The sequence below is a fragment of the Poecilia formosa genome, unplaced genomic scaffold (assembly GCF_000485575.1).
Source record: "Poecilia formosa unplaced genomic scaffold, Poecilia_formosa-5.1.2 Scaffold17, whole genome shotgun sequence".
NCBI lineage: Eukaryota > Metazoa > Chordata > Actinopteri > Cyprinodontiformes > Poeciliidae > Poecilia > Poecilia formosa.
In genome coordinates, this window is record NW_006799956.1 from 535,688 (window position 1) to 563,011 (window position 27,324).

The 27,324-nt window shown below is 40.8% G+C and overlaps 1 protein-coding gene and 1 long non-coding RNA gene across 2 annotated transcripts in view; one reads left to right on the top strand and one right to left on the bottom strand.

The window, feature by feature from the left end:
- Positions 1-27,324, top strand: part of LOC103134429 (PDZ domain-containing RING finger protein 4) — a 60,429-nt gene that overhangs the window by 14,869 nt on the left and 18,236 nt on the right. Inside the window, exons 2-3 of the mRNA XM_007546677.2 lie at positions 21,147-21,400; positions 24,197-24,299. Coding sequence (XP_007546739.1) covers positions 21,147-21,400; positions 24,197-24,299 — 357 coding nt within the window. The remainder of the gene's footprint in view (positions 1-21,146; positions 21,401-24,196; positions 24,300-27,324) is intronic.
- On the bottom strand, positions 1,156-20,723 carry LOC107835641 (uncharacterized). Its single transcript, XR_001661450.1, has 3 exons — positions 20,585-20,723; positions 14,218-14,222; positions 1,156-1,170 (listed from the first exon to the last, which is right to left on the bottom strand). It is a non-coding gene; the product is annotated as an uncharacterized LOC107835641 (long non-coding RNA).

Here is a 27,324-nt window from a genome sequence, read left to right on the forward strand (position 1 = left end):
TCGGAAACTATCATGACTGCTCAGAAAAAAATCTATGCTCTCATGCACAAAAAATGAATCTGGCAGCTCTACAGTTGAGGAAGTTCGGTTTCCTCTCCGTGTTATGTTTGACAAGTCTGCACCTTTACTCCCCCCCACACATATCCTCTCTGATGGCCCCAGGTGAATCTGCGATTTATAGGAACTCCAATTTCAGAAAATGGTTTTCCTAGGAGAAGGCCTGCAACTGTGGCGGGGAACTTTGTGTCAATGTAGCTGAATATTTGTGCCGATTTTTATTCCTGCTTTTTCTCTCTTGTCTTTGCGACTAGAATCAGAACAAACCAGTATAATTTATGCAAGTTTGTTGCTCCAATACCTTGTATGTTCCTATGTTGTAGTCACGTTTGACGTTAACTTTAGTTTTAAAACAGTGCTACTGTAGAATAAGTGATTTTTAGCATTTGTTTTGTTTCCACACCATCACCATTTCTGTTTTTGTTTTTTTTGCTTTTTTGTTTTTTTTACCAGAACTATTCCAGACCTAAAGGTTTGGAAAAAGTTCTGGGCTTTCCTGTAAGAATGAGAAAACAAACAACAACTTCTTTCTGCCAGCTGACCAACAGTGTGCAGCAGTATGTGGTGTTTTTGGGACCACTGCATCTACAACTGCAGCCTTTTCTGAAGGCAGACTTGCTCTGGCACTGAGCCACACATCTCCCTCACACCGTAGCTTTTCCTAAAGATTAAAGCAAATTTACTTTCATATCGATTGGTGGTTTAGTTTATTTTTCTTTTAATTCAACCAGGAATATTCTCATAGTGAATTGGACAGTATTTCTAAAAAAAATGAAAACATTTTACTTCAAGATTACTTTTTAAATATTTACACCATTCTCAATAATGAATGAAATTATTCTTGATTCCAATCTTATAATTGTAAATTTAAATTTTGAGTGACTGCTGTCGCTCCAAGCTTTTACCAGATTTTACATTTCCACAAAAGAAATGGCTGATATTTACAACAAGAGATTTAAATTAAAGGTAACTGAATTATAGGCTGTGCAGCCCACTGTGCAGGGCTGCACAGTGGTGCAGTTGGTAGAGCAGCAAGAAGGTTCTGGGTTCAATCCCCAGCCCCGGTATTTCTGCATGGAGTTTGCATGTTCTCCCTGTGCATGCGTGGGTTTTCTCTGGGTACTCCAGTTTCCTCCCACAGTCCAAAAACATGTCAGGTTAATTGGCCTCTCCAAATTGCCCCTAGGTGTGAGTGTGTGTGCGCATGGTTGTGTGTCTCTATGTTGCCCTGCGACAGACTGGCGACCTGTCCAGGGTGACCCCGCCTCTCGCCCAGAACGTTAGCTGGAGACAGGCACCAGCAACCCTTCCGACCCCACTGAGGGACAAGGGTGTAAAGAAAATGGATGGATGAATTATAGGCTCCGTATAACAGGAGAAACCTGCAGTCAGTTTCTCATTAAGATAACTTTGAACCTCAGACAGCAGGAACGATTTGATGGATAATTTTTGTAGATTTGAAATCATAAGTTTTAATCTTTCTACACCTTGATACCTACAACTGACCAATAAAAACTCATGTCTGTGCATAAACTTAAAACTTAGTGCTTCGTCAACCAGATAATTTTTTTTTTTACTACCTAATTACTGGCATAGATTATTTAAACAACTACCACAAAGATGACTGGGATGCACGACAACATTGCTGTATTGTCTTAGCTTAAAAGTAAATTTTGTGTGATAATTACATTAACACTAACGTCACATTTCTGTGGCGAGAACGACGCTGCTGTATTTGCTCAGTTTGAGCTGATGTTTGTGTGTGTTTTAATGTGCAAAGCAGATTTAGAATGGAAACCCAGCAGTGACAGATGTGAACAGGTTTTAACAGGCTGGCCCCACTGCTGTGTGGGACCCAATTAGCATTTTTCATAACCAACTTCCTCTCTGCCAGAAGACTTAATATTCAGTACACGCTTCGTGTTTATTTACTTCGAGGTTCGAATTTTGCTGGCATCTTTAAACGTCTTCAGACTTTCACCTTCTCGTCTCCGAATCTTAAAACTTTTTTTTTTTTTTTAAATCACAGCAGAACAGACGCTTTGCTCCCGAGCAGTTGCTCTTATCTAATTATAAATAGCTAGGTAAATGTTGAGCAGATGCCCTCCACCAATCCCCTCTTGCTTCCTTCTCACAGCTTTCCAATGGAGAGAGCCATTTGGTCTCATTCTAGTGTTACATTGGCTCCACATGGAGTTGTGCGTCTTTGCCAAGCTGCAGCCACTGTACAAACGAAACTAGTGGCTCGCCCGACGCCGCATACTGTTCTAAAAGCAGGAACAAACGGACTTTTGGTGTAATGTAACTGGTGCTTAACTCCCTTAGCAATATGTCTGATGTTGGAATTACTTTTTAAGGCAAGAAAAACAAACTTAAAGGGGGATGTCAGTGAAAGTCTCATTCCTTCTTAGAAATTAATTTGTGGCAGATTGTTGTGTCCTTGCACTTCGACTTTCCCAAAGTAAGTCGCAGGGTACCTTTGATGGTATAAAGCCACATTTTGAAGGGGGAGAGTTTATGATAGCAGAGACGTTTTGTGGAGAAGTGATTGTTTAATCCCTTTGCCTTTTTGCGTCTTTATCGTTTTTTGGAGTATTTGTGTTTTGACTTTTGCAGATTTGAAATGCATCCATCAGCCATGGGACTAGTTTTACCAAGGCTGTATTAATTTGGAGACGCCCTTTACCCATTTTGACCACAGACGATTTAAAGTCCTTATTTCATTATCTGCCAATAGCTAAAACCTGCCAGCAGGATGTCGCTCAGAATTAGTTTTATGAGGGATTATGATCTGTCACATTTCATAAGATCCAATTATCAAGCATGTGCATTAGAGCTGCAGTCATTAAAAGCTGGGTTCAAGTAGGGTAATGGTTTGATTAAATAATATAGAATTAATTTAGGTTGTAATATTGTGAGGAGAGAGTTTATGCTTTCATGCCTGTTGTCTCTGCAACTCAGTTAAATTCACGTTTATTTGTAGAGCACATTTCAGCAACAAAGCAGTTCAAAGTGCTTTATATCGTAAAAGCATCATAACGATTGTGAAACAACGTTTAACTAGGAAATGTAGGAAAGTGAGTATTACTTTAAAGGTGTGAAAATAAACTGTTTTGCACTGACCCGTGGACGGGAATATATGATCCAAGTAAACCAGGTGTAGTTTTTTTGGATGAAATCTATAACTGTTGATATTCTTTTTTTTTTTTTTTCTTAACTTTGCATCAGGAAATCCCAATCTGTTCCATGAAAGACAAAAGCTACGTTTTTGTGAATTTCTGTAAAAGGTTTTATTTCTGCTGCCGGTCCTTTAGTGAAGTTGTCCTGTCTGGAAAGAGAACAACAGCCAGTCTGACAAAAAAAGAAGGGGGGGAAAAAACCCCCCAACATTTTCCTAGTTTACTTCACCATGTTTATGTAGATTACCTAATATTTGTGAAGAGTATGGAGTAGAAATACCCTTTATTGTCCCTCAGTGGAGAGTATCTGGTGTACCAGCGGCTTTATAGTATGATTAAAATACTGTTCACTCTAGTGTCCTTTTAGACTTTAACGCATCTTCTCCCCTTTTGCTGGATAATTTTGATCTTTGTTGTGCTCAACTCTCACCAGAATTGAGCTGTTTTACACACTCCTACCTACGGATGACCAGTCGACCCAGCAGTCATGTCATTTTGACTGTAGGAGGAAGCTGGAGTACCCAGAGAGAAGCCATTCATGCACAATAGAGAACATGCAAACTACAGGCAAAAAGCTCCTTCCTGTGGGATTTAAACCCAGGACCTTCTTGCTACAAGGCAACAGTGCTGCCAACTGTACCACCACTGTTTTTATGGGGTTTTTTCTTAATGAACAAAAGATAAACAAGGATTTTCTAGCTCAAGAGAGTTTAGAACAACCCTAACTCTTAATAGTTTGTCTTAATGACCTTTGGCATTTAGACAAACTTAACGCCAGAAGGTCTCAAAACAGTGAGACGATCATTTACCAGAAACCAGAGGAGAGAACTCCTCAGTCTGAGCTGTGCCATGATGCAGTTGTTGAATGTAGTTTCAGCTTTCTATCGTTTAAAAATCGTTGTAAAGCTTAGAAAGCACACTTTCCAAATATATTAATAATTCAACGTGTACCTTGGGCAGACCTGCTTTTTCCATGGGCGAACACAAACGCACTAAGTGATGCTGACAACAGATGCTGCAGCTTTGCTATAATGTGAACTGCCTTTAAAATTTTCAACGGATTCCTGATAGGATCTTGTGAAGTCGGGCGCGGAGAAATGAAAACCCAAGCAGAGAAGCAGAGCAAATTATGCTGCAATAAGCGACTATTGTGGAAAAGTGGCAATTGTTTATCACTCTCGTTTGGACCTCATGCTGTCCCTTCTGATATTCTTTCAGTGTTCACTTTATTCTGCTTGCTTCATTACCCTCCCTCTACATTGCACTCGAGTTCCTGCCTGTGCATCAGGACAGATGACGGCTCTGCAGCTGTCGGCGCAGGCCAGGTGTGGGCTTCGGGTAGGTGCCTTACTAGAACCCCTCCGCATCTGCGACGGCACTTAACGGCAGATTAAAACTTTAATCCCGGCCTTCCGATTGCAGTAATAAAGCCTTGTGAAGCAAAATGGAATCTGTGTGCTGCGGCATTCATTACAAGTCGGACAATAAATCTGCCTCGGATTGAACTGGAGAGTGCGTAACACAGCGGGGCGCTGCAGCCGTCTCCTCCTCATCTCAGAAATTAGAGTAAATGAATGATCAGAAGCATGAAGAATCGCTTTTTTTTAACACCCACAGAGCCTCAGAGAGCAGGAGGAACCAAACATACAGCCCAGTCATCACATATGTGCCCTGCTTATGGTTCCCGTGACAGTGTGAACCCCCCCAGCCGCCCACCCTCCACTCGTGCATATTATTTCCACATTCCCCTCTCTGTTCACACAGTCAGCGGATTCACTTCGACTGCTCCTTGTAACGTACATTTCCGAAGTGCCAGCTAATGAGTGCAGTTTTGGAGCAGCCTCCACCAGTTGATGTTCATCAGCACATTTTCATTCTCTCTTCTGGAGTAACTCGGGGTTATGGCGGGTGTCATTAATCAGAGATCTCGCCGCGTATCGGTTGTAAATCATCGCGCTCGTCCCTGGGAGCGCTCTTCAAGAAAACAGCAGCACCAGGTGTTCTTAATCAACACTGGTTTGTTGGATTGTTTTTGCATATATTAAAGTCGCCAGGTGGACTTTTTTTTTTTTTTTTTTTTTTTTCATTAACGCAGTCTGCAGCAATAGAGCAAAGCAAATGCTACAGCTCATTTACCACGCAAAGCTCCAGGTCATGTAAACATGTTTGACAGGTGTTTTATTACATCCACATTCTGGATTTGGGTGAAATCCAGAAAAGACCGACTTGGTTTTTATTTTTGTTTGGTAGCGTCTGACTATTTCACAAATTCAACAATCACAGCAGCACGTCTGAGATCGAAAATGACAAGTTTTCCTTAATTAACTCAGAGCTGTGATCAAACACTCAGATATCAGTTGTTGTTTTTTTTTATTCATCCAGCCATTGTTTTCCACTTATCTGGCCACAGAGGTAACAGGCCCAGGAGGGGAATCCAGATAACTGTCTTCAGAGCAGCACTAATTCATTCTGTTTTGATCCAAAGTTATTTCCAGGCCGTCGGGGATAAGAAGTCCTTTAAACGTGTTCTGGGTCTGGTCCAGGGACAAAGACAGGCACTCGGGAGACATCCTGGTCAAATGCTTGAGAACATCTCCCCAGATTACTCTGGACACAGAACAGCAGTGGCTGTGCTTCAAGCTCCCTCGGAGAATTAATCTCCTTATCTTACATTTAAACCTGACTACAGCCACAATTCAAAAGATTGTGGCTGTAGTCAGTTCAAATCTGCAGATATGATTTATATCTCGTGTCTAAAGTTGACTCCAAATGTAGACAGAAATGATCCAAACTTTACTTTTTGATTCAACACTCTCTCTCACACACACAGTAAACAGTAGATAAGATGAAAGCAAAGTATTTTACAACCTTACACTGCAAGGTTATGTTTTTTTTTCATATGTTTTTACATTTAGAAGCCAACAAGACAAAAAAAACCAAGGAAAAACTTCAGTAAGTGAAGTTCGTCATTGAAAACCTCAAAGACTTTACTGGTAAATAATTTCAGGTTAATTACCACGATATTCGACCTGCCAACATATTATCTTTAAATTACTTTTCTCCTGGAATCAATCAGCAGCATAGTCCTTGCAGTGTTTGAACTTTGCTTAAATTAATAAGCAATCGTTAATTACTCATTGATGTACGCTCTTTGATCAGTAAATAATGATTAATCAAACTCGCTTGTGAAGCTCCTGCCTTTGCAAACCGTACGTTTGTTGTCAAATGTACTCGGGCACAATATTTACCGAGCAAATTGTACGTTTCCTTGAATATCATTTCCATCTTCTCTCTTTCATCTGTGTAATCAGGACACAGGAGCAAACACTGACTTGTATCCAATTTCCTCACACTTTGCTGCCTATTGACTGGAGCTCATGCAGAGGAGTGAGACCAAAGGAGGCTGAGAGGAAGCCACCGACTCCTACATACATCCTCTCACTTCCTCTCCTGCTGCCACTTTTGCCGTGCTACGAACGGCGCAACAGGGAGCTGTGAAGTAGATTGATTACACTTGCGATCACTCTCCTCCGATAATGTCCTTTCTCGTAATCATGCATTGTGCCACTGCACTTTACATGGATGAGGTTATTATCATTGCCTTCATCACCGTCTCATCCGAAATGCCACCTTAATTGGGCAGATTATCTTTCGTTTTTGTTTTTTTGTTTTTTTGGAGGGGGGATTTGATCTTTTTTTACTCCTGTGTGTCCTTGAGTAGTAATGGCTTTGCTTTTTTTTTTTTTTTTTAACTGTTCTCTATCTTTGTGTCTTCAGTCTTTGGCCTAAGCACTTCCTTCAGCAGGACAGGTGATGTCTTTATTATCTGGGACCTGCATTTCAGAAACTTTTGCTGTTATTTGTGAGGTGATTCCAGTCGCACTCCTGTGGTTCTTTGTCAAATTACAAAGACAGTAGTGAAGGTCAGTGTCATCTTTCTTGTCTTTTCGATATTATTAACACTAAACAAAACTTTACTATATCAAAATGTTTACATGGCATAAAAAAAATCCTCTTTGAGTTTAATGTAAAACATTAAAGATAACAGGTTTGACTATCTACACTAAATTCTTCAACAACACAACCTTGTGTGTTGTTGAAAAGACACACAAGGCTGTACACAGTAAGTTACAGAAAGGGACATTGAAGAAAAAAAAAAAGAGAAAACTTTCTCCCCCCCAGCACAATGAGGTGGACTGGATGCTTTCTTGTGTGCAAGAGAGTTTTTTTTTTGTTTTTTTTTTTGTTTGTTTTTTTTATTGCCTTCATGACCCTTTAGAGGCTCCGTAGTAAATTATATTTCTGAAAAACAACTGAAGGTCACAGTTACTTGATTGTGGTATAAAATTGCACTGTGTGCCTGGAAAGTACATAATACCTCTTCTTCTCCGCCTTAAAAAAAGAAAACCATGTTCTACAGAGGCATGCTGTTCTAAAGGTCTGAGCTAGACTTTGGCAGCTGCTTGGTCATATCTTCCCTTCACCATTTAGTACTTTTCCATTTTTCATTACATGACATTTTGGTAAGGAAAGGAGCCATCTGTCATAGGATGTCAATTTGTGCGTGCCTTGTGGAATTTCTGTTGAATTGACGAGAAGGCGAGTTGACCGAGAAGGCCGGCTGAAAGCTGATCGTACAGGAAAATTGCTGCATTTTATCTTTTCAAACTTTCAACCTTTTTGAAATTTATAAATGCATTTAGAAATCTCTGAGTTAAGGGAAGGCTCTCCCTAATGTCAAGTGTACCAAATGTGCTAACTGCTAATACAAGCGCTGAAGACATTTTCAGATGTCGTCTCTAATCAGTTTGTCTTGGCCAAAAAAAGGAAAACCTATAATCTGTTGAAATCTAGTAACATAGATGGAGTAGATAGAGTCATAGATAGATAGTCACATAGATATAAATTATTAGAACTGTTTGCTAGTGTGCTAACAAGCATCCTTATCGTCTGTGGTGAAGAGTTTACGAACAGCCAGAGGAATTTCAGGAACTCGAGAAAAGTTCCAGAAATGAAACATTAACTACACGGACCAAATGACATCTGTCCAGGAAGTTTTTTGGTCCTGATTAAATATTTTGGGAGGCTAACGTTTAGCTCCAGTCCTTCTCACTTTGTTTCCCCTCTTCTGTTCCTGACCCCTCCACCTGAGCGGACCTGCTGTTATCGGCTCAACAGGCAGATCGGTGGACAGCTACAGGGGTCCTGATTGACCTCTCAAAGATCCGCTGTTAATTGTTTCCACCGTCAGAGCCCTGTGCGTCACCACCTCACCCGCTCCGTTTCCCCAAATCCGCCACTATGACGCACACACGCGCACACACGCAGACAAAGATCCTGTTAGAGAGGTGTTTGGGAAACGGATGGGAAGCCTTTGTAGTAATTAAGTGTGTTTGGCATTATGTAAATAGCGCTTATCAAGTGTTAATTGCCTCCGCTGCCAGGATGAGAATACCAGACGTGAAGGAAACAAATTGCCACTTTCCAGCGTGTCTCTGTAAGGCACTGGTGCTTCATGCCATCTCTGCTGCTACCTGCTGACGGTGTCAGCTGCAGTGCACGTTCCTGTGAATTTGCAGACAATGAGGCATAAAACATTTGTCTTTGCATATGAACACGTTCCTCTAGTTTAACAAAAAAGAAAAAAAAAAGTAATTTGCTAAAACCCTGTCCATAATCAATAATAACGTGTCTATTCAGCTGACTTGTCATAAAATGAAAGAAATATACAATCTGCAGTCATATATTATTAAACTGAATCTGTCTATGAAAGGATTGTTTTACCAATTTGCAATAAATTCTATTATTTTATATCTCTGTTGTGTGCTGAAAGTGTTGAACGGCTTTCCTTTTGTTTCTTATTTCCAGCACATAAGAGGTGTTTTTATCAAATGGATGGCAATGTTACTCCAATGTCTTTTCATGCCAGCTTTGCCATTTTGCTGCTCTGCTCTGCATCATCCAAACACCCCCTCCCACCAGAAACCAATTACCAGTTATCACTAAAAAAAGCTGCTCGTTTATAAGTTACTTACCCCACCGAATGCAAATGTTCCTCCTAATTTGATTCCCCGCGCTTTGCACATTAACTACCTCTAAGATGGCGAGATCTTTCAAGTTAAGCACTCAGATTAGCTGTCCGTGTGTAAATCTCTCTTTTTTCTTTTTTTTTCTTTTTTTGAAAAATAAACCCTGCATCTATCATTAACCTTGAACTGGCTAATTAACTTGCCTCCCTCTTTCAGAACTTTGCTGCAGAACCTCATAAAACAGATAAAATAGGACTTTTAATGCAATCATCTCACATCCAGGCGTTATCTACGATCAAATAGGAATACTCTGCTGATGTAATTTCACGCAGAAGTGATCATAAGCATAACAGGAGCTAAAGCTGGAGATAGGGGGGGAAACTGCTGCATATGCAACGTTCTATCAAAAGATTGAATCTTTGGATGGGAGCCCAAAATAACATAAAAAATCTCTTCTTCCAACCCTAACCGAAAAATGACTCCATTTAAGTCAATGTACTTGTTTCCAGTGGTTCGCAAAAGTGTTCACACGCCTTGAGTCTCTATATGTTGTCTCGTTACAATCACAGTACATGCTGTTGTATTGAATAAATGTGACGTGGAGGGGAAAATCTTTTTGTTTTCAGCCTCTTTTCCTCTTAATAAATCCAGTGCGTCATCTTCAGGAGTCGCTAAATTCGTACATTTGAAATGCACCTTTGAGTAACTTAGTCTCTAATGCAGTTTGTAGTGGCATTGTTTTCAGAAAAGAAGTGAAAGTGGGGTATAAAATCATACCCTGAGCTTTTACCGTCTCACAACATCATGTTCAGTCCGTCATGGGAATGGGACAAGTGCAATGTAGCAGATAATGGCCACGGTTCATCGGACAATCCATAAATTGGGAATTTTTGGAAGAAGAGCAGAAAAAACCCCATAAAAAATAAGCTATAAGAAATTATGTTTGTTACAAACCATAGATGGGGAAAAAGCATTTGTAAGGTGCTCTAGTCGGATGACAGCAGTGAAACATGGTGGTGGCAGTATTATACTTTGGAGATAATTTAGTTGAGCATCGATGGCTGCCAGTAAAAAAGAGGAAAATGACAAATGTACTTGTTAAAATACAGTTTCAGGGTAAAGATACCAGTTAAATCATATAAAAAGTGAATTATTATTGTAAATCTATCAGTCATATGAGTTGCGTAATTGATGAGGGAAATGTATATCATTAGCAAACAATGTCAAAAAACAAACAAAAAAAAAAAACTGGATCTTTCCAGGCCCGCAGCTGTGGACAGTGGACTGAACTGGAGTTATTCACTGGCACAAATCTTTAGTTTCTAGATGAGCAGCACTAGATAAACGAAGACACAAAGCTCTAATTTTAACAACAAACGAGGCTGATTTTTGCATAACACACTTTTCAGATTATTTTTGTGAAAATGTTTGCGGATTATGTGCCCTTTTTTAAAACAATGAAATAGACAGAAGTTCTGGATTCTTTTGTGATAAAACACAGAATGGTGTGAACACTGTCCACTTTAGATCACAGGTCTGTAGTTAATCAACTGGACTTTAAGGGGAAATATCTGCCGTCCATCTTGGGAGCCATGGCATTTTCATACAGTCCACACAGGATGATTTAATGACCATGCTCTTTATCAGGTCATATCCATTAACACGTGTGAGTTTGTTTATAGTCTGACCATCACCTTCTGAAAACTCAGCAATTAGCTGAGGTGGTAGCTTCCTCCTCGGGTTATTATGAGGACATTAGTAGCTCATTTCTCTTCTCATTGGTGGCCCCGCTTTCCGACGAGACGAGGAGCTGGAACGATAAAAACGAGAGACGTACACTGTGTACGCCTCTCGTTTTTATTGACCCTTATGCAAAACAAAATTCTGTGTTCCTGTTTGTTGCGAACAGACGGACTGTTCATAACTTTGTTTTTACGGATGAGAACATTTTTAGTACCGGGGTAACAGGTAGTAGAGCAAGCAGATCTACAGTTAGATTATGGCAATTAAATACAATAATAATAATAAAAAAAAATGCTAATCACATCCGCAAATATGGGGCAGCAGTGAATCGTTAAATGATTCTCTCTCCACCGCCTCGGCTGCTCGACAAAACGCAGAGAGGAGAGCTGGCGTGTGGGATCTCCTCTGCCTTTGTCCTCCTAAAATAGCCGTCCTTGTACCGAACGATCACAGCGAGAGATTGGATAATAAACACACATAAAAAGGCGCCCGATGAATTTCAGAGCATATTGAGAGGGGTGATACACTTTGAGCGAGTTTTGCAATAAAGGGAGTGCTCCACACAAGATTGGTGCTCAGAGAGGAAAATTGGCAGAATTCATCAAATGTTCTGCGGGCATTAAACCTCGGCAGCGGCACGCTGGCCCTTTTAATGTGAAAGATAACCCAGGGGCCTGGTGGGGTGTGTTTTATGTGGTTGGAGGGGTTAAAGGAGGCCTGCGCATTGGTTTATGTAGAGATGTTGAGGTGATTTTCAGATTTCCCCCGTGGCATCGCTGCGCTCTCTTTCTGTTTCATGTCACTGGAGCGTTGCCGGAGTCACTGGGACAGTAACGGTGACTGTCGAGGAGTGATTTATGCAGTCATAAGGGCCGTACTGTAGCAGACCTCAGCCCGTATTTTATTCTGACACTTATTATTGAAATGAGACATTTGGGTGTAAAGAGTAACTCAATCCACTCTTTCACTGAGTGTGAGGTACAAGTCGCGTTCGCATCGAATCCCGTCTCTCTCACATTTGGAGGCTCCCTGGGGAGTGTTTAATTCCATTTCTCGTGCAAATAACTTTATTCTTGCCTGTTTGTAGCTTCCGTAGATGAAAATGCTAATTCATTTTCACACGTGGAGAGCAAAACTGCAGCGGGCCGACGCCGTTCTTCAATCAGACTCCGGTTCGGTGTCAGTAAACAGGACAGCTGGGGGCAGATCATCAGTTCTCCTCTATTGCTGCAAAGATTCGGCTGAGATAACCAAATCTAAAACTGACATAGTTTTTGTTGCTGTAGTTGAAGTCTGCACCAAAGTAAGATGTGTTTTCTGCATTTGACAGTTTAAGCATTGCTGACGCTTGATTAGCCACTGATCAACAGCCTGGAAACGAAACACAAGTCTTGTTGGTCCTTTTGCGCTCAAATACAGCCGAGCTCATAGTTATTAATACTCCTGGCAGATTTAGACTTAAAACAATTTTCATTCTAATATGAAATAAGATTCAATTGAAGGTGTTAATTGGTAAAAACAACAAAGAAAAAAAATGATTTTGAGAAAAAAATAGTTTTGCTGTTTTTAGTTGGAGAAAAACTACCATGATTCAAGTTATGTAAATGTTTTTGCAATAATCAGTTGGAAAAATTTTAGTGCAATTAGAGCAGTCAAACCCTTCATGGCCAACTTTTGACCAACTTTTCTTTCCTTCAGTGTTTTAAGGATTTATCATCTTTTCCATTCATTACGTCCCTCCACATCAGTCCTTTACATCCAGAGTCCAGACTTAAGTTGATATAATTTATAGAAACATGTTAAAACGAAGATTACTCTAATCCTAAATCTTCCTGGGGAACGAATAAAATGCATAACTTCCGCTTCATTCAAATTGTTGCTGTTCTATCACAGATGAGCCCCATAAAATAAATTAAACTTTGTGGCAGAAATGTTTTCTGCTGCATACCTATATTCTGTTTGCTTATTTGAACATGGTGTCTGTTATTGTGCAAAATTAACTGAATGTCCCTGAATTTGTCAAATGACCGTGGCCTCTTTATGCAGTTCTGATTAAAATGGATGTAATTTTTTGTGCTAAATAAAATAGAAGAAGAAATCCAGCTCAAAGACACAAAAAAATGCTCATTTTCATGGTATTATTCATTATCATGAAACATAACAATAAACGTTTTTCAAGAACAATTACATTTCTAATATCGCTTCACCAAAATTGCCATCTTGTGGCAATTCGATTCAAAGTGTCCTACAACAGTGTTGTAGGACACTGTTGTAGGTGTAGGACAAAGTGTCCTACACCCTTTCATTTCCTGATCATGTAGTCGGATTATAATACCAAAGAGTCAGAAGCGACAGTCAAATTAAGACGGTGATGTGTCCTGGGTGTGCGCGAGGCAACAACGGAGAGGAAGCGATCTCCTTCAACTGGAAGAGACTTCCAGCGGACGCAGACCATCTGCTGGGACCAGCTGGACAGACACACAGAAACATGGAAACTCCAGCACATGCAGGCGTTTTGCAAATTGAAAACAAACGGACGAGAGTAAACGGTGACGATTGGAGCAAATGCTGCATAAATAGAGTGGCGGGAGAGAAAATAACAGACTGTATGTCTCGCAGGACGAGCCGGGTTGGTAACGAGGTAGCTCAGTTTTTACTTTATTGCCTCTAATTACAAGTTTTTTAAACATAAGACGCTAAGACTGGCCGTAAAGCACACAAATCTGATAGCAGCCTACCATTCTGCTTTTATGAGCTCTAGGAACTACACTGGTGAAACCTGAAGTCTGAAAGTGAAGTGCTCTATTGGGAACTTATGGAACAGTCTGACATTTTATGACTGATGGAGCTTAACTTTTAAAAGAAATTCTACTTTCAATTTGAGAACCAATAAAAATAAAACAAATACAAACTGGAGATCTCCTTTTCAATTTACGCATGGTGTTTTCTTTATAATATTGTTGGGTTTTTTGTTGTTTTTGTTATGTACAGCACCTTGAACTGCCTTGCTGCTGAAATGTGCTGTACAAATAAACTTGACTGATTTTATCAGAGCTCCCTCTCTGCAGAGTCTCAGATAAGATGAAAGTAAAAGTCTTCCTCACTACTGTCTGCACTGTGGTGTGCATGGAAGTTCCCCTCACAAAAATCCAGTGTGGCCTCTCCTAAAGCGCTCCTCTTTTCAACAAAAGTATTATGTCTGTGTTCACTACCTCTCAGCTTCACCCCAGGTATTCCTCCGCATCCTCAAGCACACACCTTGGCAGCAATTTCTGCTTTCACACTGGTTTTTTGTTTGTTTGTTTTTTTTCACTAGGACATAGTACAGATTATAGTTATTGGATTTAATAGTGCGTGGTTCCATTTTAAGAGTGGATTTTGAAACTCCACTCTGGTTATTTTATTTATTTGCTGACTATATATTATAGGTACTTTGCCAACGTGGATGGAAGCTTATTCAAGACGAGAGATGAGAGCGATCAAAATCCTTTCTTAAACAGCATGCACATCAAAAGATTTTGTTGAGAGAAAGATTTCGAGCAACAACCAACGGCGATGAGGACAAAGAGGTAATGGAAAGGATAGAAGGGGGGGAAAAGTACAACAGACAACAACATATGGTGTGTTCACTGATCAGAAAAAGATCAGAGTTTTGAGTTTTGAGTTCCGGACCTGCTGGTCATGTCGGCGCTGATCAAGCTAAAAATCTTCCGTTGTAGACATGATTTTCACCATTTGTGGTCATTTTTTGTGTGTGTGTATCGAAAAGTAAATCAAATTCAAACCCACACAATCGTAGAGGAAGTTCAGCAGAAAAGAGCTAACCAAGCAAGGGAAAGAAAGAAACCCTGGTGGGCTGGAAGTGAAGGGGAGAAAAGAAATTGCAACCCTACCACTCTGACATCATCCCTTAACACTCTCATCTGAGGCCCATCTGAGGTGCTCTGCACAGCTGAGTAGACCCCAAAAGTGAGGGGCCATGCTGCCTTTTCCCAAAAGATGAGGCTCTGGATCGGAATCGCCAACTGGCAGCTGTAAGCGCAGCACTCCCGGGGCTGGATGACCTACATATTTAACTTTCTCCATCTGCTTGTACACACTTGCATCTCTGCGGGCTGCCACTCAAACCAGCAGGTGACGGCGCTCGGCAGATCCAGTAGGGCTGCACCGTAACAGAGGTTTACCACCTTTACACGGCACAGAGGTTAGCCTCGAGTCATAAACTTTAAATTCGGAAGACAAAAGCAAATTCATTAAGACTCAAAGGGGCTACATGTAAGCCAGAAGGTGCAGCGTGCAGTTATTTTGGAGGCACAGAGCTAATGGACTATTACCGTCTACCGCCTGAGGCTGGCTTGCTCTCCTCGCAGAAGAAGTAAATGAATCACTTCTATCTGCGATCCCGCAGATGCTGCCAGCGGTGTCTGTCCCCTCCGCCACGTAGAAGCGGCCCTGGCCTCGTCGGATGTGGCTGAAGTTGTCATGTTAACAGATAAACGGACGGTACTTTCCAGCCGCCATCACTACATTCTCTCCCCCCACCCCCAAGGGGTTGCTGGCGATATTGATAGGACGGCAGCGGTTGATGAGACAGCAGCAGTGATAAAGGAGGCACCTGAAGAAAAGCACAAAGCCGCTTCGTGTTTGTTCCACTGTGCCTGTCTTCTTACCTGCAGGATAAATGATGAGAGGCGAGGACCATCGCCGGGACCGCATTGTGCTGCAGGCAACAGCAGCCTGGAAGTATGAGGGCATTGATTGGAAAAGAAAGGGACTTTTGCCAAACTTGGGGTTTGTTGTTCAGGAAAAAAAAAAAAAAAGCTCATCTCTAACTTTTGCTAGGCATTTACAAGAGCCAAGACTCGTTTCTCTCATCTGTCCCAGCAACTCGGTTCTAAATGTTTTTTGGCAGCTGAGGAAAAATAACTGACTGAGGAAAAGTGGCTTGATTCTTCTGTTACACTCCACTAAGCTGGTTTACTGTGTTTGTTGTTGGGAAGCCGATGTTCGTCCCGGGGGGCTTTCAATGAAAACACATTTTTCTCCTGGCAACAGCTGCTGCATATCCCCATACAAGCAGCCAGCAGATGTGTCTTGATCCAGCATCCCCGTCCCGGCGTCCCATTTCCCTCCCAACTTCACATTTACCTGATCGACTCCCATCCCGATTGTTGAACAAATGATCTCTCCTGAGTGTCTGTCATTGTTGGGTTGCGAACCGATAAGATAATTCATGTCGACTCTGTGCATGTGGAGCGGTTAGGGACATGAAGCAGCTGCTTTGGACCTGCTGACGGCTGCAGCTGCTAAATAATTTGTTGCGAATGATTCTGTTCGCCAAATTGTTTCTGTAAATACAGCATGTATTTCAGTATTTGCAACGGTTTTTTTGTTTTTTGTTTTTTTTTTGCCATTTTAGAGGGATAATTGGGATATGACAAGCGAGGGTCTGTTCTATGCTGATGATAACGTACTTTATTGATTCCCTTTTTTGCTCTAATACAGACAAAGCCAGCTAATGACAGTTTCTTAAATGCGTGAATTACTATGTTAATTACATCGGCCCATGAAAAACTGATAAAGTCTGTCTGGTTGTATCTGGGTCTTGTGCTGGATGAAGATGTTTCTTCTAGCATGCCTTGCTAATTTGGTCCATAGATGAAGGGTGAATCTTCCTCTGAATCAAATCCTTCTGCTGTTGCAGGATCTATAAACTTTCTGTATCAACTACTTTGTTTTTGTTTTTTTTTACCGTGACTTTATTATGGTGATGTTCTATGAATACTTCCACCAAATCAGTCTACCGGCATGCGTTGATGCTTTTTACAGGCTGTACTTTCCTTAACTTATCACTGGAATTTGTTCACTCTACGGCTGAGCAGTTTCCACAGCGTGGCCCTGATTTATGACCATTCAGTTTTGCTGCCCATCGTTTCTTGGAATACTTTGCAGACTTAATTCAAAGTATCTGAGCTCGTCTCAGTGGAGGCGTTTTGTTCCATCTTTAATATCAGACAAAAAACATTTCGTCAAACAGTGCCTGTTTTCCACTTTCGTCCTCAGCATCTAAATTCTCAGGACTTCTTAAATTACTTGGTACTTACTGACTAATTTGCTTTTTGTTTTTAAGATTTTGTTTTGTAATTTCCCCTCTTGTACGTTTGTTGCGATGCAATAATGGCTGTGGCGTTTCAGGGACTTTAGTGTTTGCTTGATCCCTCCCTGATTGCCCCGTAGCGTCAGCTTCCAGGACCAGTTTATCTGAAACTACGCTAAACGAAAATGCCAATAGAGTCAGACCTACAAGATCTTATAATGTTTTAACCTGAACTGCCCCTTTAACCGATGAGATTTTTGGTAACGGTGGGAAAGGCAGAAACTTGGATGAATGATTGCTACGAACCTGACTTCAAATTTGAAGCCATCGTGTCTATATATCCTAACATCTTGCCAAGGTTTAGTGCGATTTACGGGGCAAAACAAGGATGGCAAAGACATCCATCCAGTAAATAAAACAAATTAATATTCCTGTTATTCCACCTGGACTCATTGTAAACCAGTAAATAAAAACAAAAACAAACCGTCGCTCCTTCTCCCCGCTGTTCTCCTTTACATGTTTGCTTATTTTCTTGCGGCTGTCAGTTACGATTCCTGAGCGGTGAGGCTTGGAGAAGCAGCAGGAGGAGGCTGGACCGGACAGTCGGGACCAGAGGGAGAGCTGGGAAATGCGATCGTTTTTCTTGGGGTCTGTCATAAGCCATAGGCTGCCTCATTTGTCTGCTCTGACTCCTTTGTTTCCAGCAAGCCGGGCATCGTAGGATTAGGCTGCGGAGCAGGAGAAACGCAGAGAAAGAAGAGAGAAAAAGAGGGACAGTCAAAGCTGATTATTATAGTGTTTCTTAATGCACTACTTAAATCTAAAATAGATGCAGCAGTTTTTAATACCTGCTGAGTTGCCAGAAAATAAGGCAGAGTGAAAGCAAATGAGGGAGGAGGAGAGAGGGCATGCAACTGCACTTTTTTTTTTCTTTTCTCTTTTTTTTCTCTAAATTGCCCCGCAGTTCCACTGGAGTGCTGTTGACCCAGTTTATCTCCCACACAGGTGATTAATGCAACTTCACCGCAAGCAAAGGTCACCTCGGGAGGCACGGGCGGCAGGTCAGAGCACAACTAGATCTAAAGGAGGTTTACGCGAGCGCAGCTTCAGTTCAGAAAATAAAATGTTCCGAGCGGAGCATCCCCGAGTCTCTGGGGGACGCAGGAGGGGGAGTACGGAAAGAGAAAACACGCACAGCGTAGCAGGAATGAGAATAACCAACTCGAACATAGCTCCTAACAATTAGCCAATTTCTAAAATGATTTTGTTTTCTTAGTTTTCTACATAGTAAATTGACTGACTTCATAAAGCTCTTTGTTTTCATAAAGTACTTAACTGATACATGGGGTAACGGGCATTTACATGTGACAGGAGGAAGCTGGATTTGAACCCAAAACTTTAGGATTTCCCGGCAGTTTGAGTCCTGTAGACACCTCTAGTGTCTCCGACTGGCCTCCCTGCCTCTCCTGTCCTTTTTAGGCTGCATGCCGAGTGGGTCGCTGTTGCGTCTCCACATGCGAGTCGCAGCTCCGCCGTCCAGGAGTGAAAAATGTACATTGCAGGCTTTTGTCAGTGTGATGTAACGGCTCATAAATCAGTCCTGCACCTGTTTCCGCTTCTGGTTGGAGCTGCCCTCCAACTGGTTCACTCATGTCTACCAGAGATTTGTTCAAGGACCACAGTGGCCAGCTGTAGCGCAATACAGTGACAGTCAGGCTTGAAGAGCAGCGGGTCACCGGAGATCCAGCTCTATGAAGTTTGGAAATGCATAATAGATGTGATGAAATGCTGCAGCTACTGTAACTTGTCTGGTATGCTATCATATTTAAGGACAACTTTTGTCTTAAGTCTTTAGGACATACCCTTATATTATTGTAAGTGTGGAAAAAATTTTTTTTTATAATTTTTTTTTTGTTTTTTTTTTTTTTTTTAAGTGTGGAAAAAATTTTTTTTTATAACTATTGAATTCGTAGTTCTCATTTACAGTTTAATAAATGAAAAACTATTGGCATAATATTTCAGAAAGGCAAATGTTGTCAGTGATTTAAGTATTTTCACTCAGGATAAAACAATAAAGGTAGTACAAGTCATTGTAGACAAATTGCCCACACAAATCTATATCAAATAAACAAGCTAAAAAGGTTGTGAATATAATGCAACTCAACTTTCTTTTCCTAATGAAAATGATTTAAACTGAAACGGGGGTATTTAGGCTCACAAACTGGAAACAAAAAATAGTGTTTTCTGTCAAATGTTTGGCTTTTCAAAATAAGATCTTTTAGTCTGAAGCTCTTTGTCTAAAATACAGATGAGGAAATCTGGCAGTCTGCATCTCATCTTTGAAATTTTTTTATCTATCAAAACATAATAACTTGTTAGCATTAATAGACATGAAGACAGTTTAACTAATCAATGATGTTAAAGAAGTGGCTCCAGAGCCTGGTTGAAAATGACCTACATTGAGTGGATCTGATGTGGAAACGGCTCCTGTTGAGCTGGGATCTAGAGATTATTTATGCTAGGATGTTTTGAAACATACTGAGCCATTTCTCACCGGGTTTAAATCACTCAGATGTGTTTTTTTTTTTTTTGTGACGGGCACGAACGGAGGATTAATGGTGGAATCTCTCAACTCTAAAATACACAAAGCTCCTCTGTAAGAGTTCCCCTCTGGTTTCTCTGTCTGTCGACTGCTTTTGAATTTAGGTCATTTGTTCTAGTAAGAGTGAGTGAGGCGATGTGTGTTTTTATTTCTGCTAAGATGATCTATTTTAAAGAGTTTTTAGATCCTTGCCTCGCAGCACTGCTGATTTTGAGTTTTCCACAGCTGTGCCCTTCTGTTTCTTCACTTGATGAATGCGAATATAAACGTTTTCTTTAGCTGTGTTTTATTTTAATTTTTTTAAGATTCTTCACCTTGCCCTGTGATGAAAATGCTCTGCTCCAAAGGCGCATTTAAATCGAGCACTATCTATAATTACGCTGCCTATGACTTACTTTTTTTGGTTATCTAAATTATAATCTCTGCTTTCAGCAATTCTTCTAAGGCGAACTCCCCCGAGGTATTCCACATTCGTGGTTTCGCCTTCAGAGAAATTACTGGGCTAAATGAAGCTATGATTTTCTTTATGTGAGCCAGCTGCAGCGCAAACGGGTTTTCAATCTGACCGAAAAGACCCGCTCGTTTTTGTGGAGACGAGGGCGAAGGTGGAATGAGTGAACAGACGCCGTTTGGGTCTTCGATTTAATCTTCTGATAGCGTCGCATCAGACTCTGTTTAGTAAGTGTATTGAACAGGTGAAGATTTCTCTTTGGTTGTCCTTTGATAATTCTGTACAAGACTAATTATACAGCTGTAAAGTTCTAGCGGAGAAAACGGCCCGGCGGCATGGGCGGGCATTGGTGGGTTGGGGGGGTCATTGCCCGCCCACAGAGACCGCCGTGCCCCTCCTGGACTGGAAGCTGTTTGTTGTTTTTACCCGAGTGGCAAACTGTCTGTTATTCCTATATCAATTTGATACAATAGGGGCTTCCGTACTTCCCATATCTGTGTCCTCTGCCACTTTTTTCAGCAGTTAAAACTGTTTAATCGGTTGTTGACACGTCGTAACCTGTTTTTCCGAGCCGCCTTCAAACGCAACATGAGCGCTGAGACGCTCGCGCTGTGAGGCAGTGAAGGAGACCTGCTGCTGCTCTGCAGAGCTACTCAGGTGTTTGTTAGACTCATGGCAGCAAACCAGCAAAACGCAAAGAACTTTTCACAGTTTTTCCCTCAAACTAACCGACTGAGTTGAGTAAAGCTGTTGGATGCAGGTAATGTTAGCTAAAAGATGACAAGCTAATATCAATACAGCACCTTAAGCTTGTTAACAAGTAGCCTGTAGGCTACTGATGTTGTCTATGTTCAGCTACTCCCCCCCAAAAAAAATAAAAAATAAAAAATACACTTGACAAAGAGTTTGATTCCAACCTCGTGTGTGGCATCTGAGTCAAAATAAAAGCTTTTTTTTTTTTTTTTGTCTTTTTCTCGCCCGCCTTCAGGTGAATGGGAAGGAGTTGTCCAAATCCAGCCACGATGAGACTGTGGAGGCCTTCCGAGCTGCCAGGGACCCCGTCGTGGTGCAGGTCATCAGGCGTACCCCGAGCGGCCGCCCCCACGGCCCCCCTCAGGAAATCCATGTGGTGGATGTGTGCACTCAGACCGACATCACCTTTGAACACATCATGGCGCTGGCAAAGCTCCGGCCTTCAACCCCTCCTGTGCCTGACGTCTGCCCCTTCCTGCTCTCTGACAGGTATGTACTGTCCGTGGACAAGTGGGTGCTTATTTTTATTTCGCAGGGGAAAAAAAGACTTCCATGTATTTACGACATATTTCCATTGAACTTGTTTAGAATTTCATGTGGTTTGCTGATATAATTTAGGACAAACCTGCACAACTGAAGGGAAAGAAATTATCGTTTTTTGGAAAATGTGACGGCGTAATTTTGTAAAATCCAGTGCAACTAGTTCTTTTAAACATAACCCATTTAGTAATTTAAGTCTGTGTGGGTGATGTGTTCTCAATATGAATCCAGCTTTTTTTTTTTTTTTTTTTGCAGAGGCCTCAGAGGTTTGCTAGAGAATATTAGTGAACAACCAGCTTCATAAAGACATGATTAGCTTATAAAACAAAACTTCTGCCATTTGAAGTGTTATGGAGTACCGTTCGGATCGTGATCTGAAAATATATAAAGAAACATCTACAATTGAGCCTGAGCTTATTTGTAAAGAACAATGCACAATAATCCCAGTCTGTATGTGAGCAAAGCTATCAGAGATGGTATCTTATAAGACTTGCAGTGAAAGCTGGTACACGCTATATCAAGTCAATAAAAGACATATGGAATATTCTTTTAATTTTTATCAGTAAAACAAACATTTTTGTTTGTTTTACTGACAAACAGTAAACATTTCTTTCTTGAAGAAGAAAGAAATGTATCTTTCTTCTTCCTCTTCCTCTTCTTCTTCAACTTCACACTTATCCACTGTTTTGATCAAATAAGATCTCAATAAAACACTGAAGTTTTCAGGTTTGACGTGACAAAATGTGAGGACGTTTTAGAGGAGTGAATGCTTTTGCAACACACTGCATCTGGTTGTTTTGTTGTTTTTTTCCTTAACATTTATGCAATGACTAAAGAAAAGCTCTTTATTTTTTCTCACATTTACAGATCTACACCGATTTCTTATTATAACTTTGACTCAAGTTTCATTTCACTTTTATTTAATTATTGGTTGACTGCCAGACTGAGGAGAAAAATAAAAGCAAATTGTTGTGTCCTTGTTTTGACTTTGGCTGTGACTGTCTGTAATTAAGAATGGAAAACAGTAGGAAAAGACATCAGCAAGCCATGAAGGAGAAACACCAGCGTTTGCGTGACTAGCGTTACAGATAGGAAGAAATTAGGATATATGTAGTAACGAGCTGTCCGTGGGTCTTTAACGGATACGGATTTACGTGATGAATGAGTCTGTTAATGTCCTTCACATCTTCCTCCACCAACAAAACGCAAAAAAGTAACGAGAAATGTGTTTAATTAGCTAAGAAAAGACAGCTGGTCAGCAGATTGCGTTGTCATACAAGAAGCCTTTACGTACAAAATAAGTTGAGTCCATCTACTCAAAGTTTTGTCCTTTTGTATGTAACTAACAGCTGAACGATGTGAAGGCATCTTCAAGTATCAACAGGAGATTCTTCCTCATAATCAACAAAGAAACTGGTTCAATGTTCAGGCGTTGTAATTTAAAAAAGAAAGCTTATTTTTGGTTCACCTCACAGGAGCAGAACGCTGGGAAAAAGGAACGCCGAGAATAAAGGAATATCTAGGTTTCACCTCCGGGGAGCGCAACGATACAATAGCGGAGGAAGTCTGGAAAATTACAGTTTAATTTGCGTCGGGCTTAGGAGATAATTAATTCCAAGCACAATAAACTTTTTAACGCGCGTGTGTGTGTGTGTGTGTGTGTGTGTGTGCGTGTGTGTGTGTCGTCATTTGTAATCTGCGACTTTGTTAAATATCTAGAGATAAAAACCCAGATGGATTCTCCGTCTGTGTGAGAAGATCAATAAAAATTCAGCAATATGATCAGTGCTGCGCGCGAGCTATAAAACCAGTACACATGAGCTGCTCAAAAACATTATGGATTTATGTACATATCGTAAAGCCCGAACTCCCCAGAGGGGCATCCGGCCATAATAGGGGCTGCTTAGAGGTTCAATTTGAACCCAGGTAAGGTTTACAGGGTGATTTAAGCAAATGGCCAATTAAAAAAAAAAAATAGGCAACTAAAAGCAACAGCCGCCGGCCGAGTCCAAACTTAATCAATGTTTCCCATAAAGCTGACATTACCCTTCCTCTGCTCCTGAGCTCAGGTGCATCATCCAATAAACAGCTGACTTTATAGATTTTATAGATACATATAAATAGTTGGCATCATGTGTTGAGGCTACATTGTAAAATTGTAATTGTACTTCTTTTTTTTTTTTTTAGCGCTTTCTAACACCGCCGCAGGAAGAATTCAGACTTTTATAGGTTTCAACTTAATAAACAGGCTGGTGTGTTAACAGGGCACATCACTCGCCGTATTTCAGAGATTCATCTTTTTTTTTAATGTTATTATTTATCTGCAGTCATTATGCTGTGTGGCGGCCACACATTCTACTAGAACCCCTACAATGGAGTTTTGTTCATTGACTGAAGGAGGGATAATGGAATTACACCATACAGTCTGGGGGGGGTTGTCTGTCAAGAGCATGAAGCAAATTACAGAGTGCGGATATGCTGTTATTAACAAGAGGCTGCGCTTTTGTCACGTTCAGGAAAAGCCTTCCACGGATCTTTTATTCTGCCTTCTCCGACTGAGACAAAAGCGACGAAGTGTTGTCACTTTGAGGCTTTGAGCTTGAGTAATGTCTCGAAAGAAAATAAAGGAAAATTATCCCACCAGTGTTTAAATCTTAACCTACCTCTGTCTTCTTTTTTTTTTTTGTCTCTCGCCGCCTTTCTGTCTTGCCACCTCTTTTTCCCCGTCTCCTTCTCCTCTGACAGCTGTCATTCCCTTCATACAATGGACCAAGATTATTATGATGGTACCGACTACCTCTCCCCCGTCCCAGCTGACGGAGACAGAACGGAGGAGTTTGAGTACGAGGTAAGAGCTGAAATCTGGCCAAATAGTGCTGTGTTTTTACAAAGAAACAATTGCAAATACTAAGTTGAAAGAGTGACTTTGTTGCACAGTGACCACAAACTTCAATGGGTTTTTTTTTTTATTGGATTCATAGTAACAGACAAACACAAATTAGCTTCAAATAGTGAAGTGAGAGGAAAAGGTAACATGTTTAGAGAGCTGCATATTAGAGCAATGCTTTCAGCAACTTCAGCACAACTAGAGATCAAAGTTGTTCCAAGTTGTGTCTTTGCAAAACAGGCCAATCTCAGTCAGATTGGACAGAGGTCGTTTATAAGCATCAGTTTTCAAGTCTTACCCTAACCCAATCTTACCAATGAAATATGTTCATTGAAACAATGAACATATTTTCATCTAAACCATGTAAGTTTTGGCTGAAGTGTTTAGTGGAAGGCGACTGAGGTCAACCTTGCTTTACTTACTAGAAGCATAAATGATGAAGACTGAAAGAGTCGATATATACATCTTAAAGCATCAATTGAAATAATTCCTCAACTTTTAACTTGGATTTTAACTCTATCTTGGGGAAAAGGATTTTATTTTTCTTTAGTGTTTTTTTTTTTTTTTTTAGAAATAAAAAAAGTGTGTGTGTTAACCCACTGAAATGGGCCTTAACATTAGTGAAGTGGTAGATTCAAATCGGATAGTAACTTTATTATCTGGCAGCGTACACCAATATTCTCTTACAATTTATACAAATCATTTTACAAATCAAAGTTTTTTTTTCGTGTCTTCTTTTGTGTGCAGGGTTTCCCCCAGTGTATCATAAGCCTGGCGGCCCGCCATGCTTTACTAGCCCCGCCGCCAGGCTAAGCGTTGCTTGTTTACGTTTTTAGGAAAGGGAAAAAAAAAAATCGGGTTTTTTTTTTTGTTTGTCTTTAAAAGCCGGGCTGCAAGCGTCTCTTTTGCTCTGAGCATTTCACTAGCAGAGCAGAGTTATTCCTAAATGATAGGTTTATAATAGATAGGTTTATAGTTTATGCATTTAAACCCGACAGCGCGCGGACCAATCACACCGCTGGCGCCTCTGCGCTTTGCCTCGCGCTGCCGCTGCTTTACCTCAGCGGGATCACGCGCGCCTCCTTTCACTCAAACTGGACTCAGGCTGACCTGTATGGATATTTACTTCAACCTACTGTGAGGAATTATGATCCTTTGGAGAACTCTGTGTAAGAGTTTAAAACCCGCCACGTTAGCTCTGGTTGTGCAGCTCTATGTGAACCGCAGGAATAAGTTGTAGCGAATTCAGAGGCGCGTTGTGGAGCGGTAAGAATGATTTATCTTTGTGAACGAACAATTATATGGGGCATTTACATCTCAACACGCTGCCCAGCGTGTGGCTCTGTGTCTGTCTTCCCTGTAAAGTTTGTCTGTGGTCCCGGTTGGCCCCAGAGTCTGTGGATAACGAACAGCGCTAACCTGATCATGCAGGTTCAGCCCGGTGAGGAGCTTTGACGCGCTCCTCGGAGGCACGCATCACGCAGATTTTATAGTATTTTATTATTATTTTTCCGGTTACACGATGCATCAAACTATATCAAATGCGTTGTCTACTTAGAGATAATGCGCACAGAGGTCTGAGAAACTCCTCCCATAAGCTTGACCAACCAGAATAGTTTCTGTGATGCTTATTGAAAACTCAACAGACACGAAATGGAAGAAATACTAAAGCCACATTAGCAGCATTGAATTAAATCTCCCGTTTGTTGCGCATTTCTGCGTAGTGCAGCAGGGCCGGTCCAAGGCTCTATGAGGCCTGAAGCAGAATTTGATTTAGGGGCCCCTTTTATTGCTAAAAATATCAGCACCTCTAACAGCTTCTGTGTTAGAATTAGTGAAATATGGAAGAAGGGAGTAGTTTAATTGGCCAGCCTAAAAAGCAATAAGTTATAATCGCAGTTTACTAAATTGGATTTGTAAATTCAAAGATTAAACTCACAGCATCAGATTGTTGCTATGGTAACAAAACAATTAACTATGAATATTGTTCTTTGAAGTTTTACAAAGTAAACTTGCCAGCTCCTTAAAATCTTGTATTTAAATGTTAAAACAATTTAAAATAATTTAATTTATGTATGCCTAAACAAGTGAATCAAATTTAACAGCATTGATAATCTCAATGAACAAGTGTTACATTTATGTATCTGTGGTCTGTTTTAAAATATTAGTGTTTATGGGGCCCCTGAAGCCCTTGGGGGCCTGATGGAGCTGCTGACTTAATTTGGATTAAACAGAAGTGCAAATTTGTTGTTTTTAGACTAGTTGTGGGTTTAAATAGCATTTCACTCGAGATCTTTTCCTGTAACATATAAATTACACAGTAATACTTTTGCATTTCCTGTCAACTTAACATCTTTTAATACAAAAACACGGTGGACCACCGGTGGACCGACTCGACGCCCTGACCACCGGGCTTAGCAAGTTTTCTGGGGGAAACCCTGGTGTGTATCAGTATTGTCCACCAGCCCAAGCAGCAGCCTTTGTGATTATCTTCTGTGCTAGAATTATCACCAAACTTCAATAGGCATAATTTTTTCATGCAGTCTAAATGACAAAAACGGCTCAGGAGTTTGAGAATGTGACAGTTTTTTTGTGGTTGTAACTCGTATAGGTATTCATAAATCTGAATGGACTTGCCACTAAATGCTTGTGTTGTATCTCATGAAAATGTCGCCTTCCTGCAAAAGGTCAGAAAATCGTTACCTATTTGGTAAAACTATGTTAGCAGCAGGTCTTGCGTTGCTTGTGCTTTCTGAATAAAGATGTGTGTATCTTGACCTAAACACATTTGTGCACTTACAAATAGCTTCATGAGTTGCCTGTGACTTTGATCAGTCCTTGGTCGTTGTAACTGAATGTTGCAGGTATATTTGCTGCTGTTTATCGAACAAATCCAAGGTTTATATGAGTTATGGTCTCTGACTCCCATTTTCCATCCATATCTTCCATGTGACAGGAAGAGATCAACACACTGTCTCAGCTTACC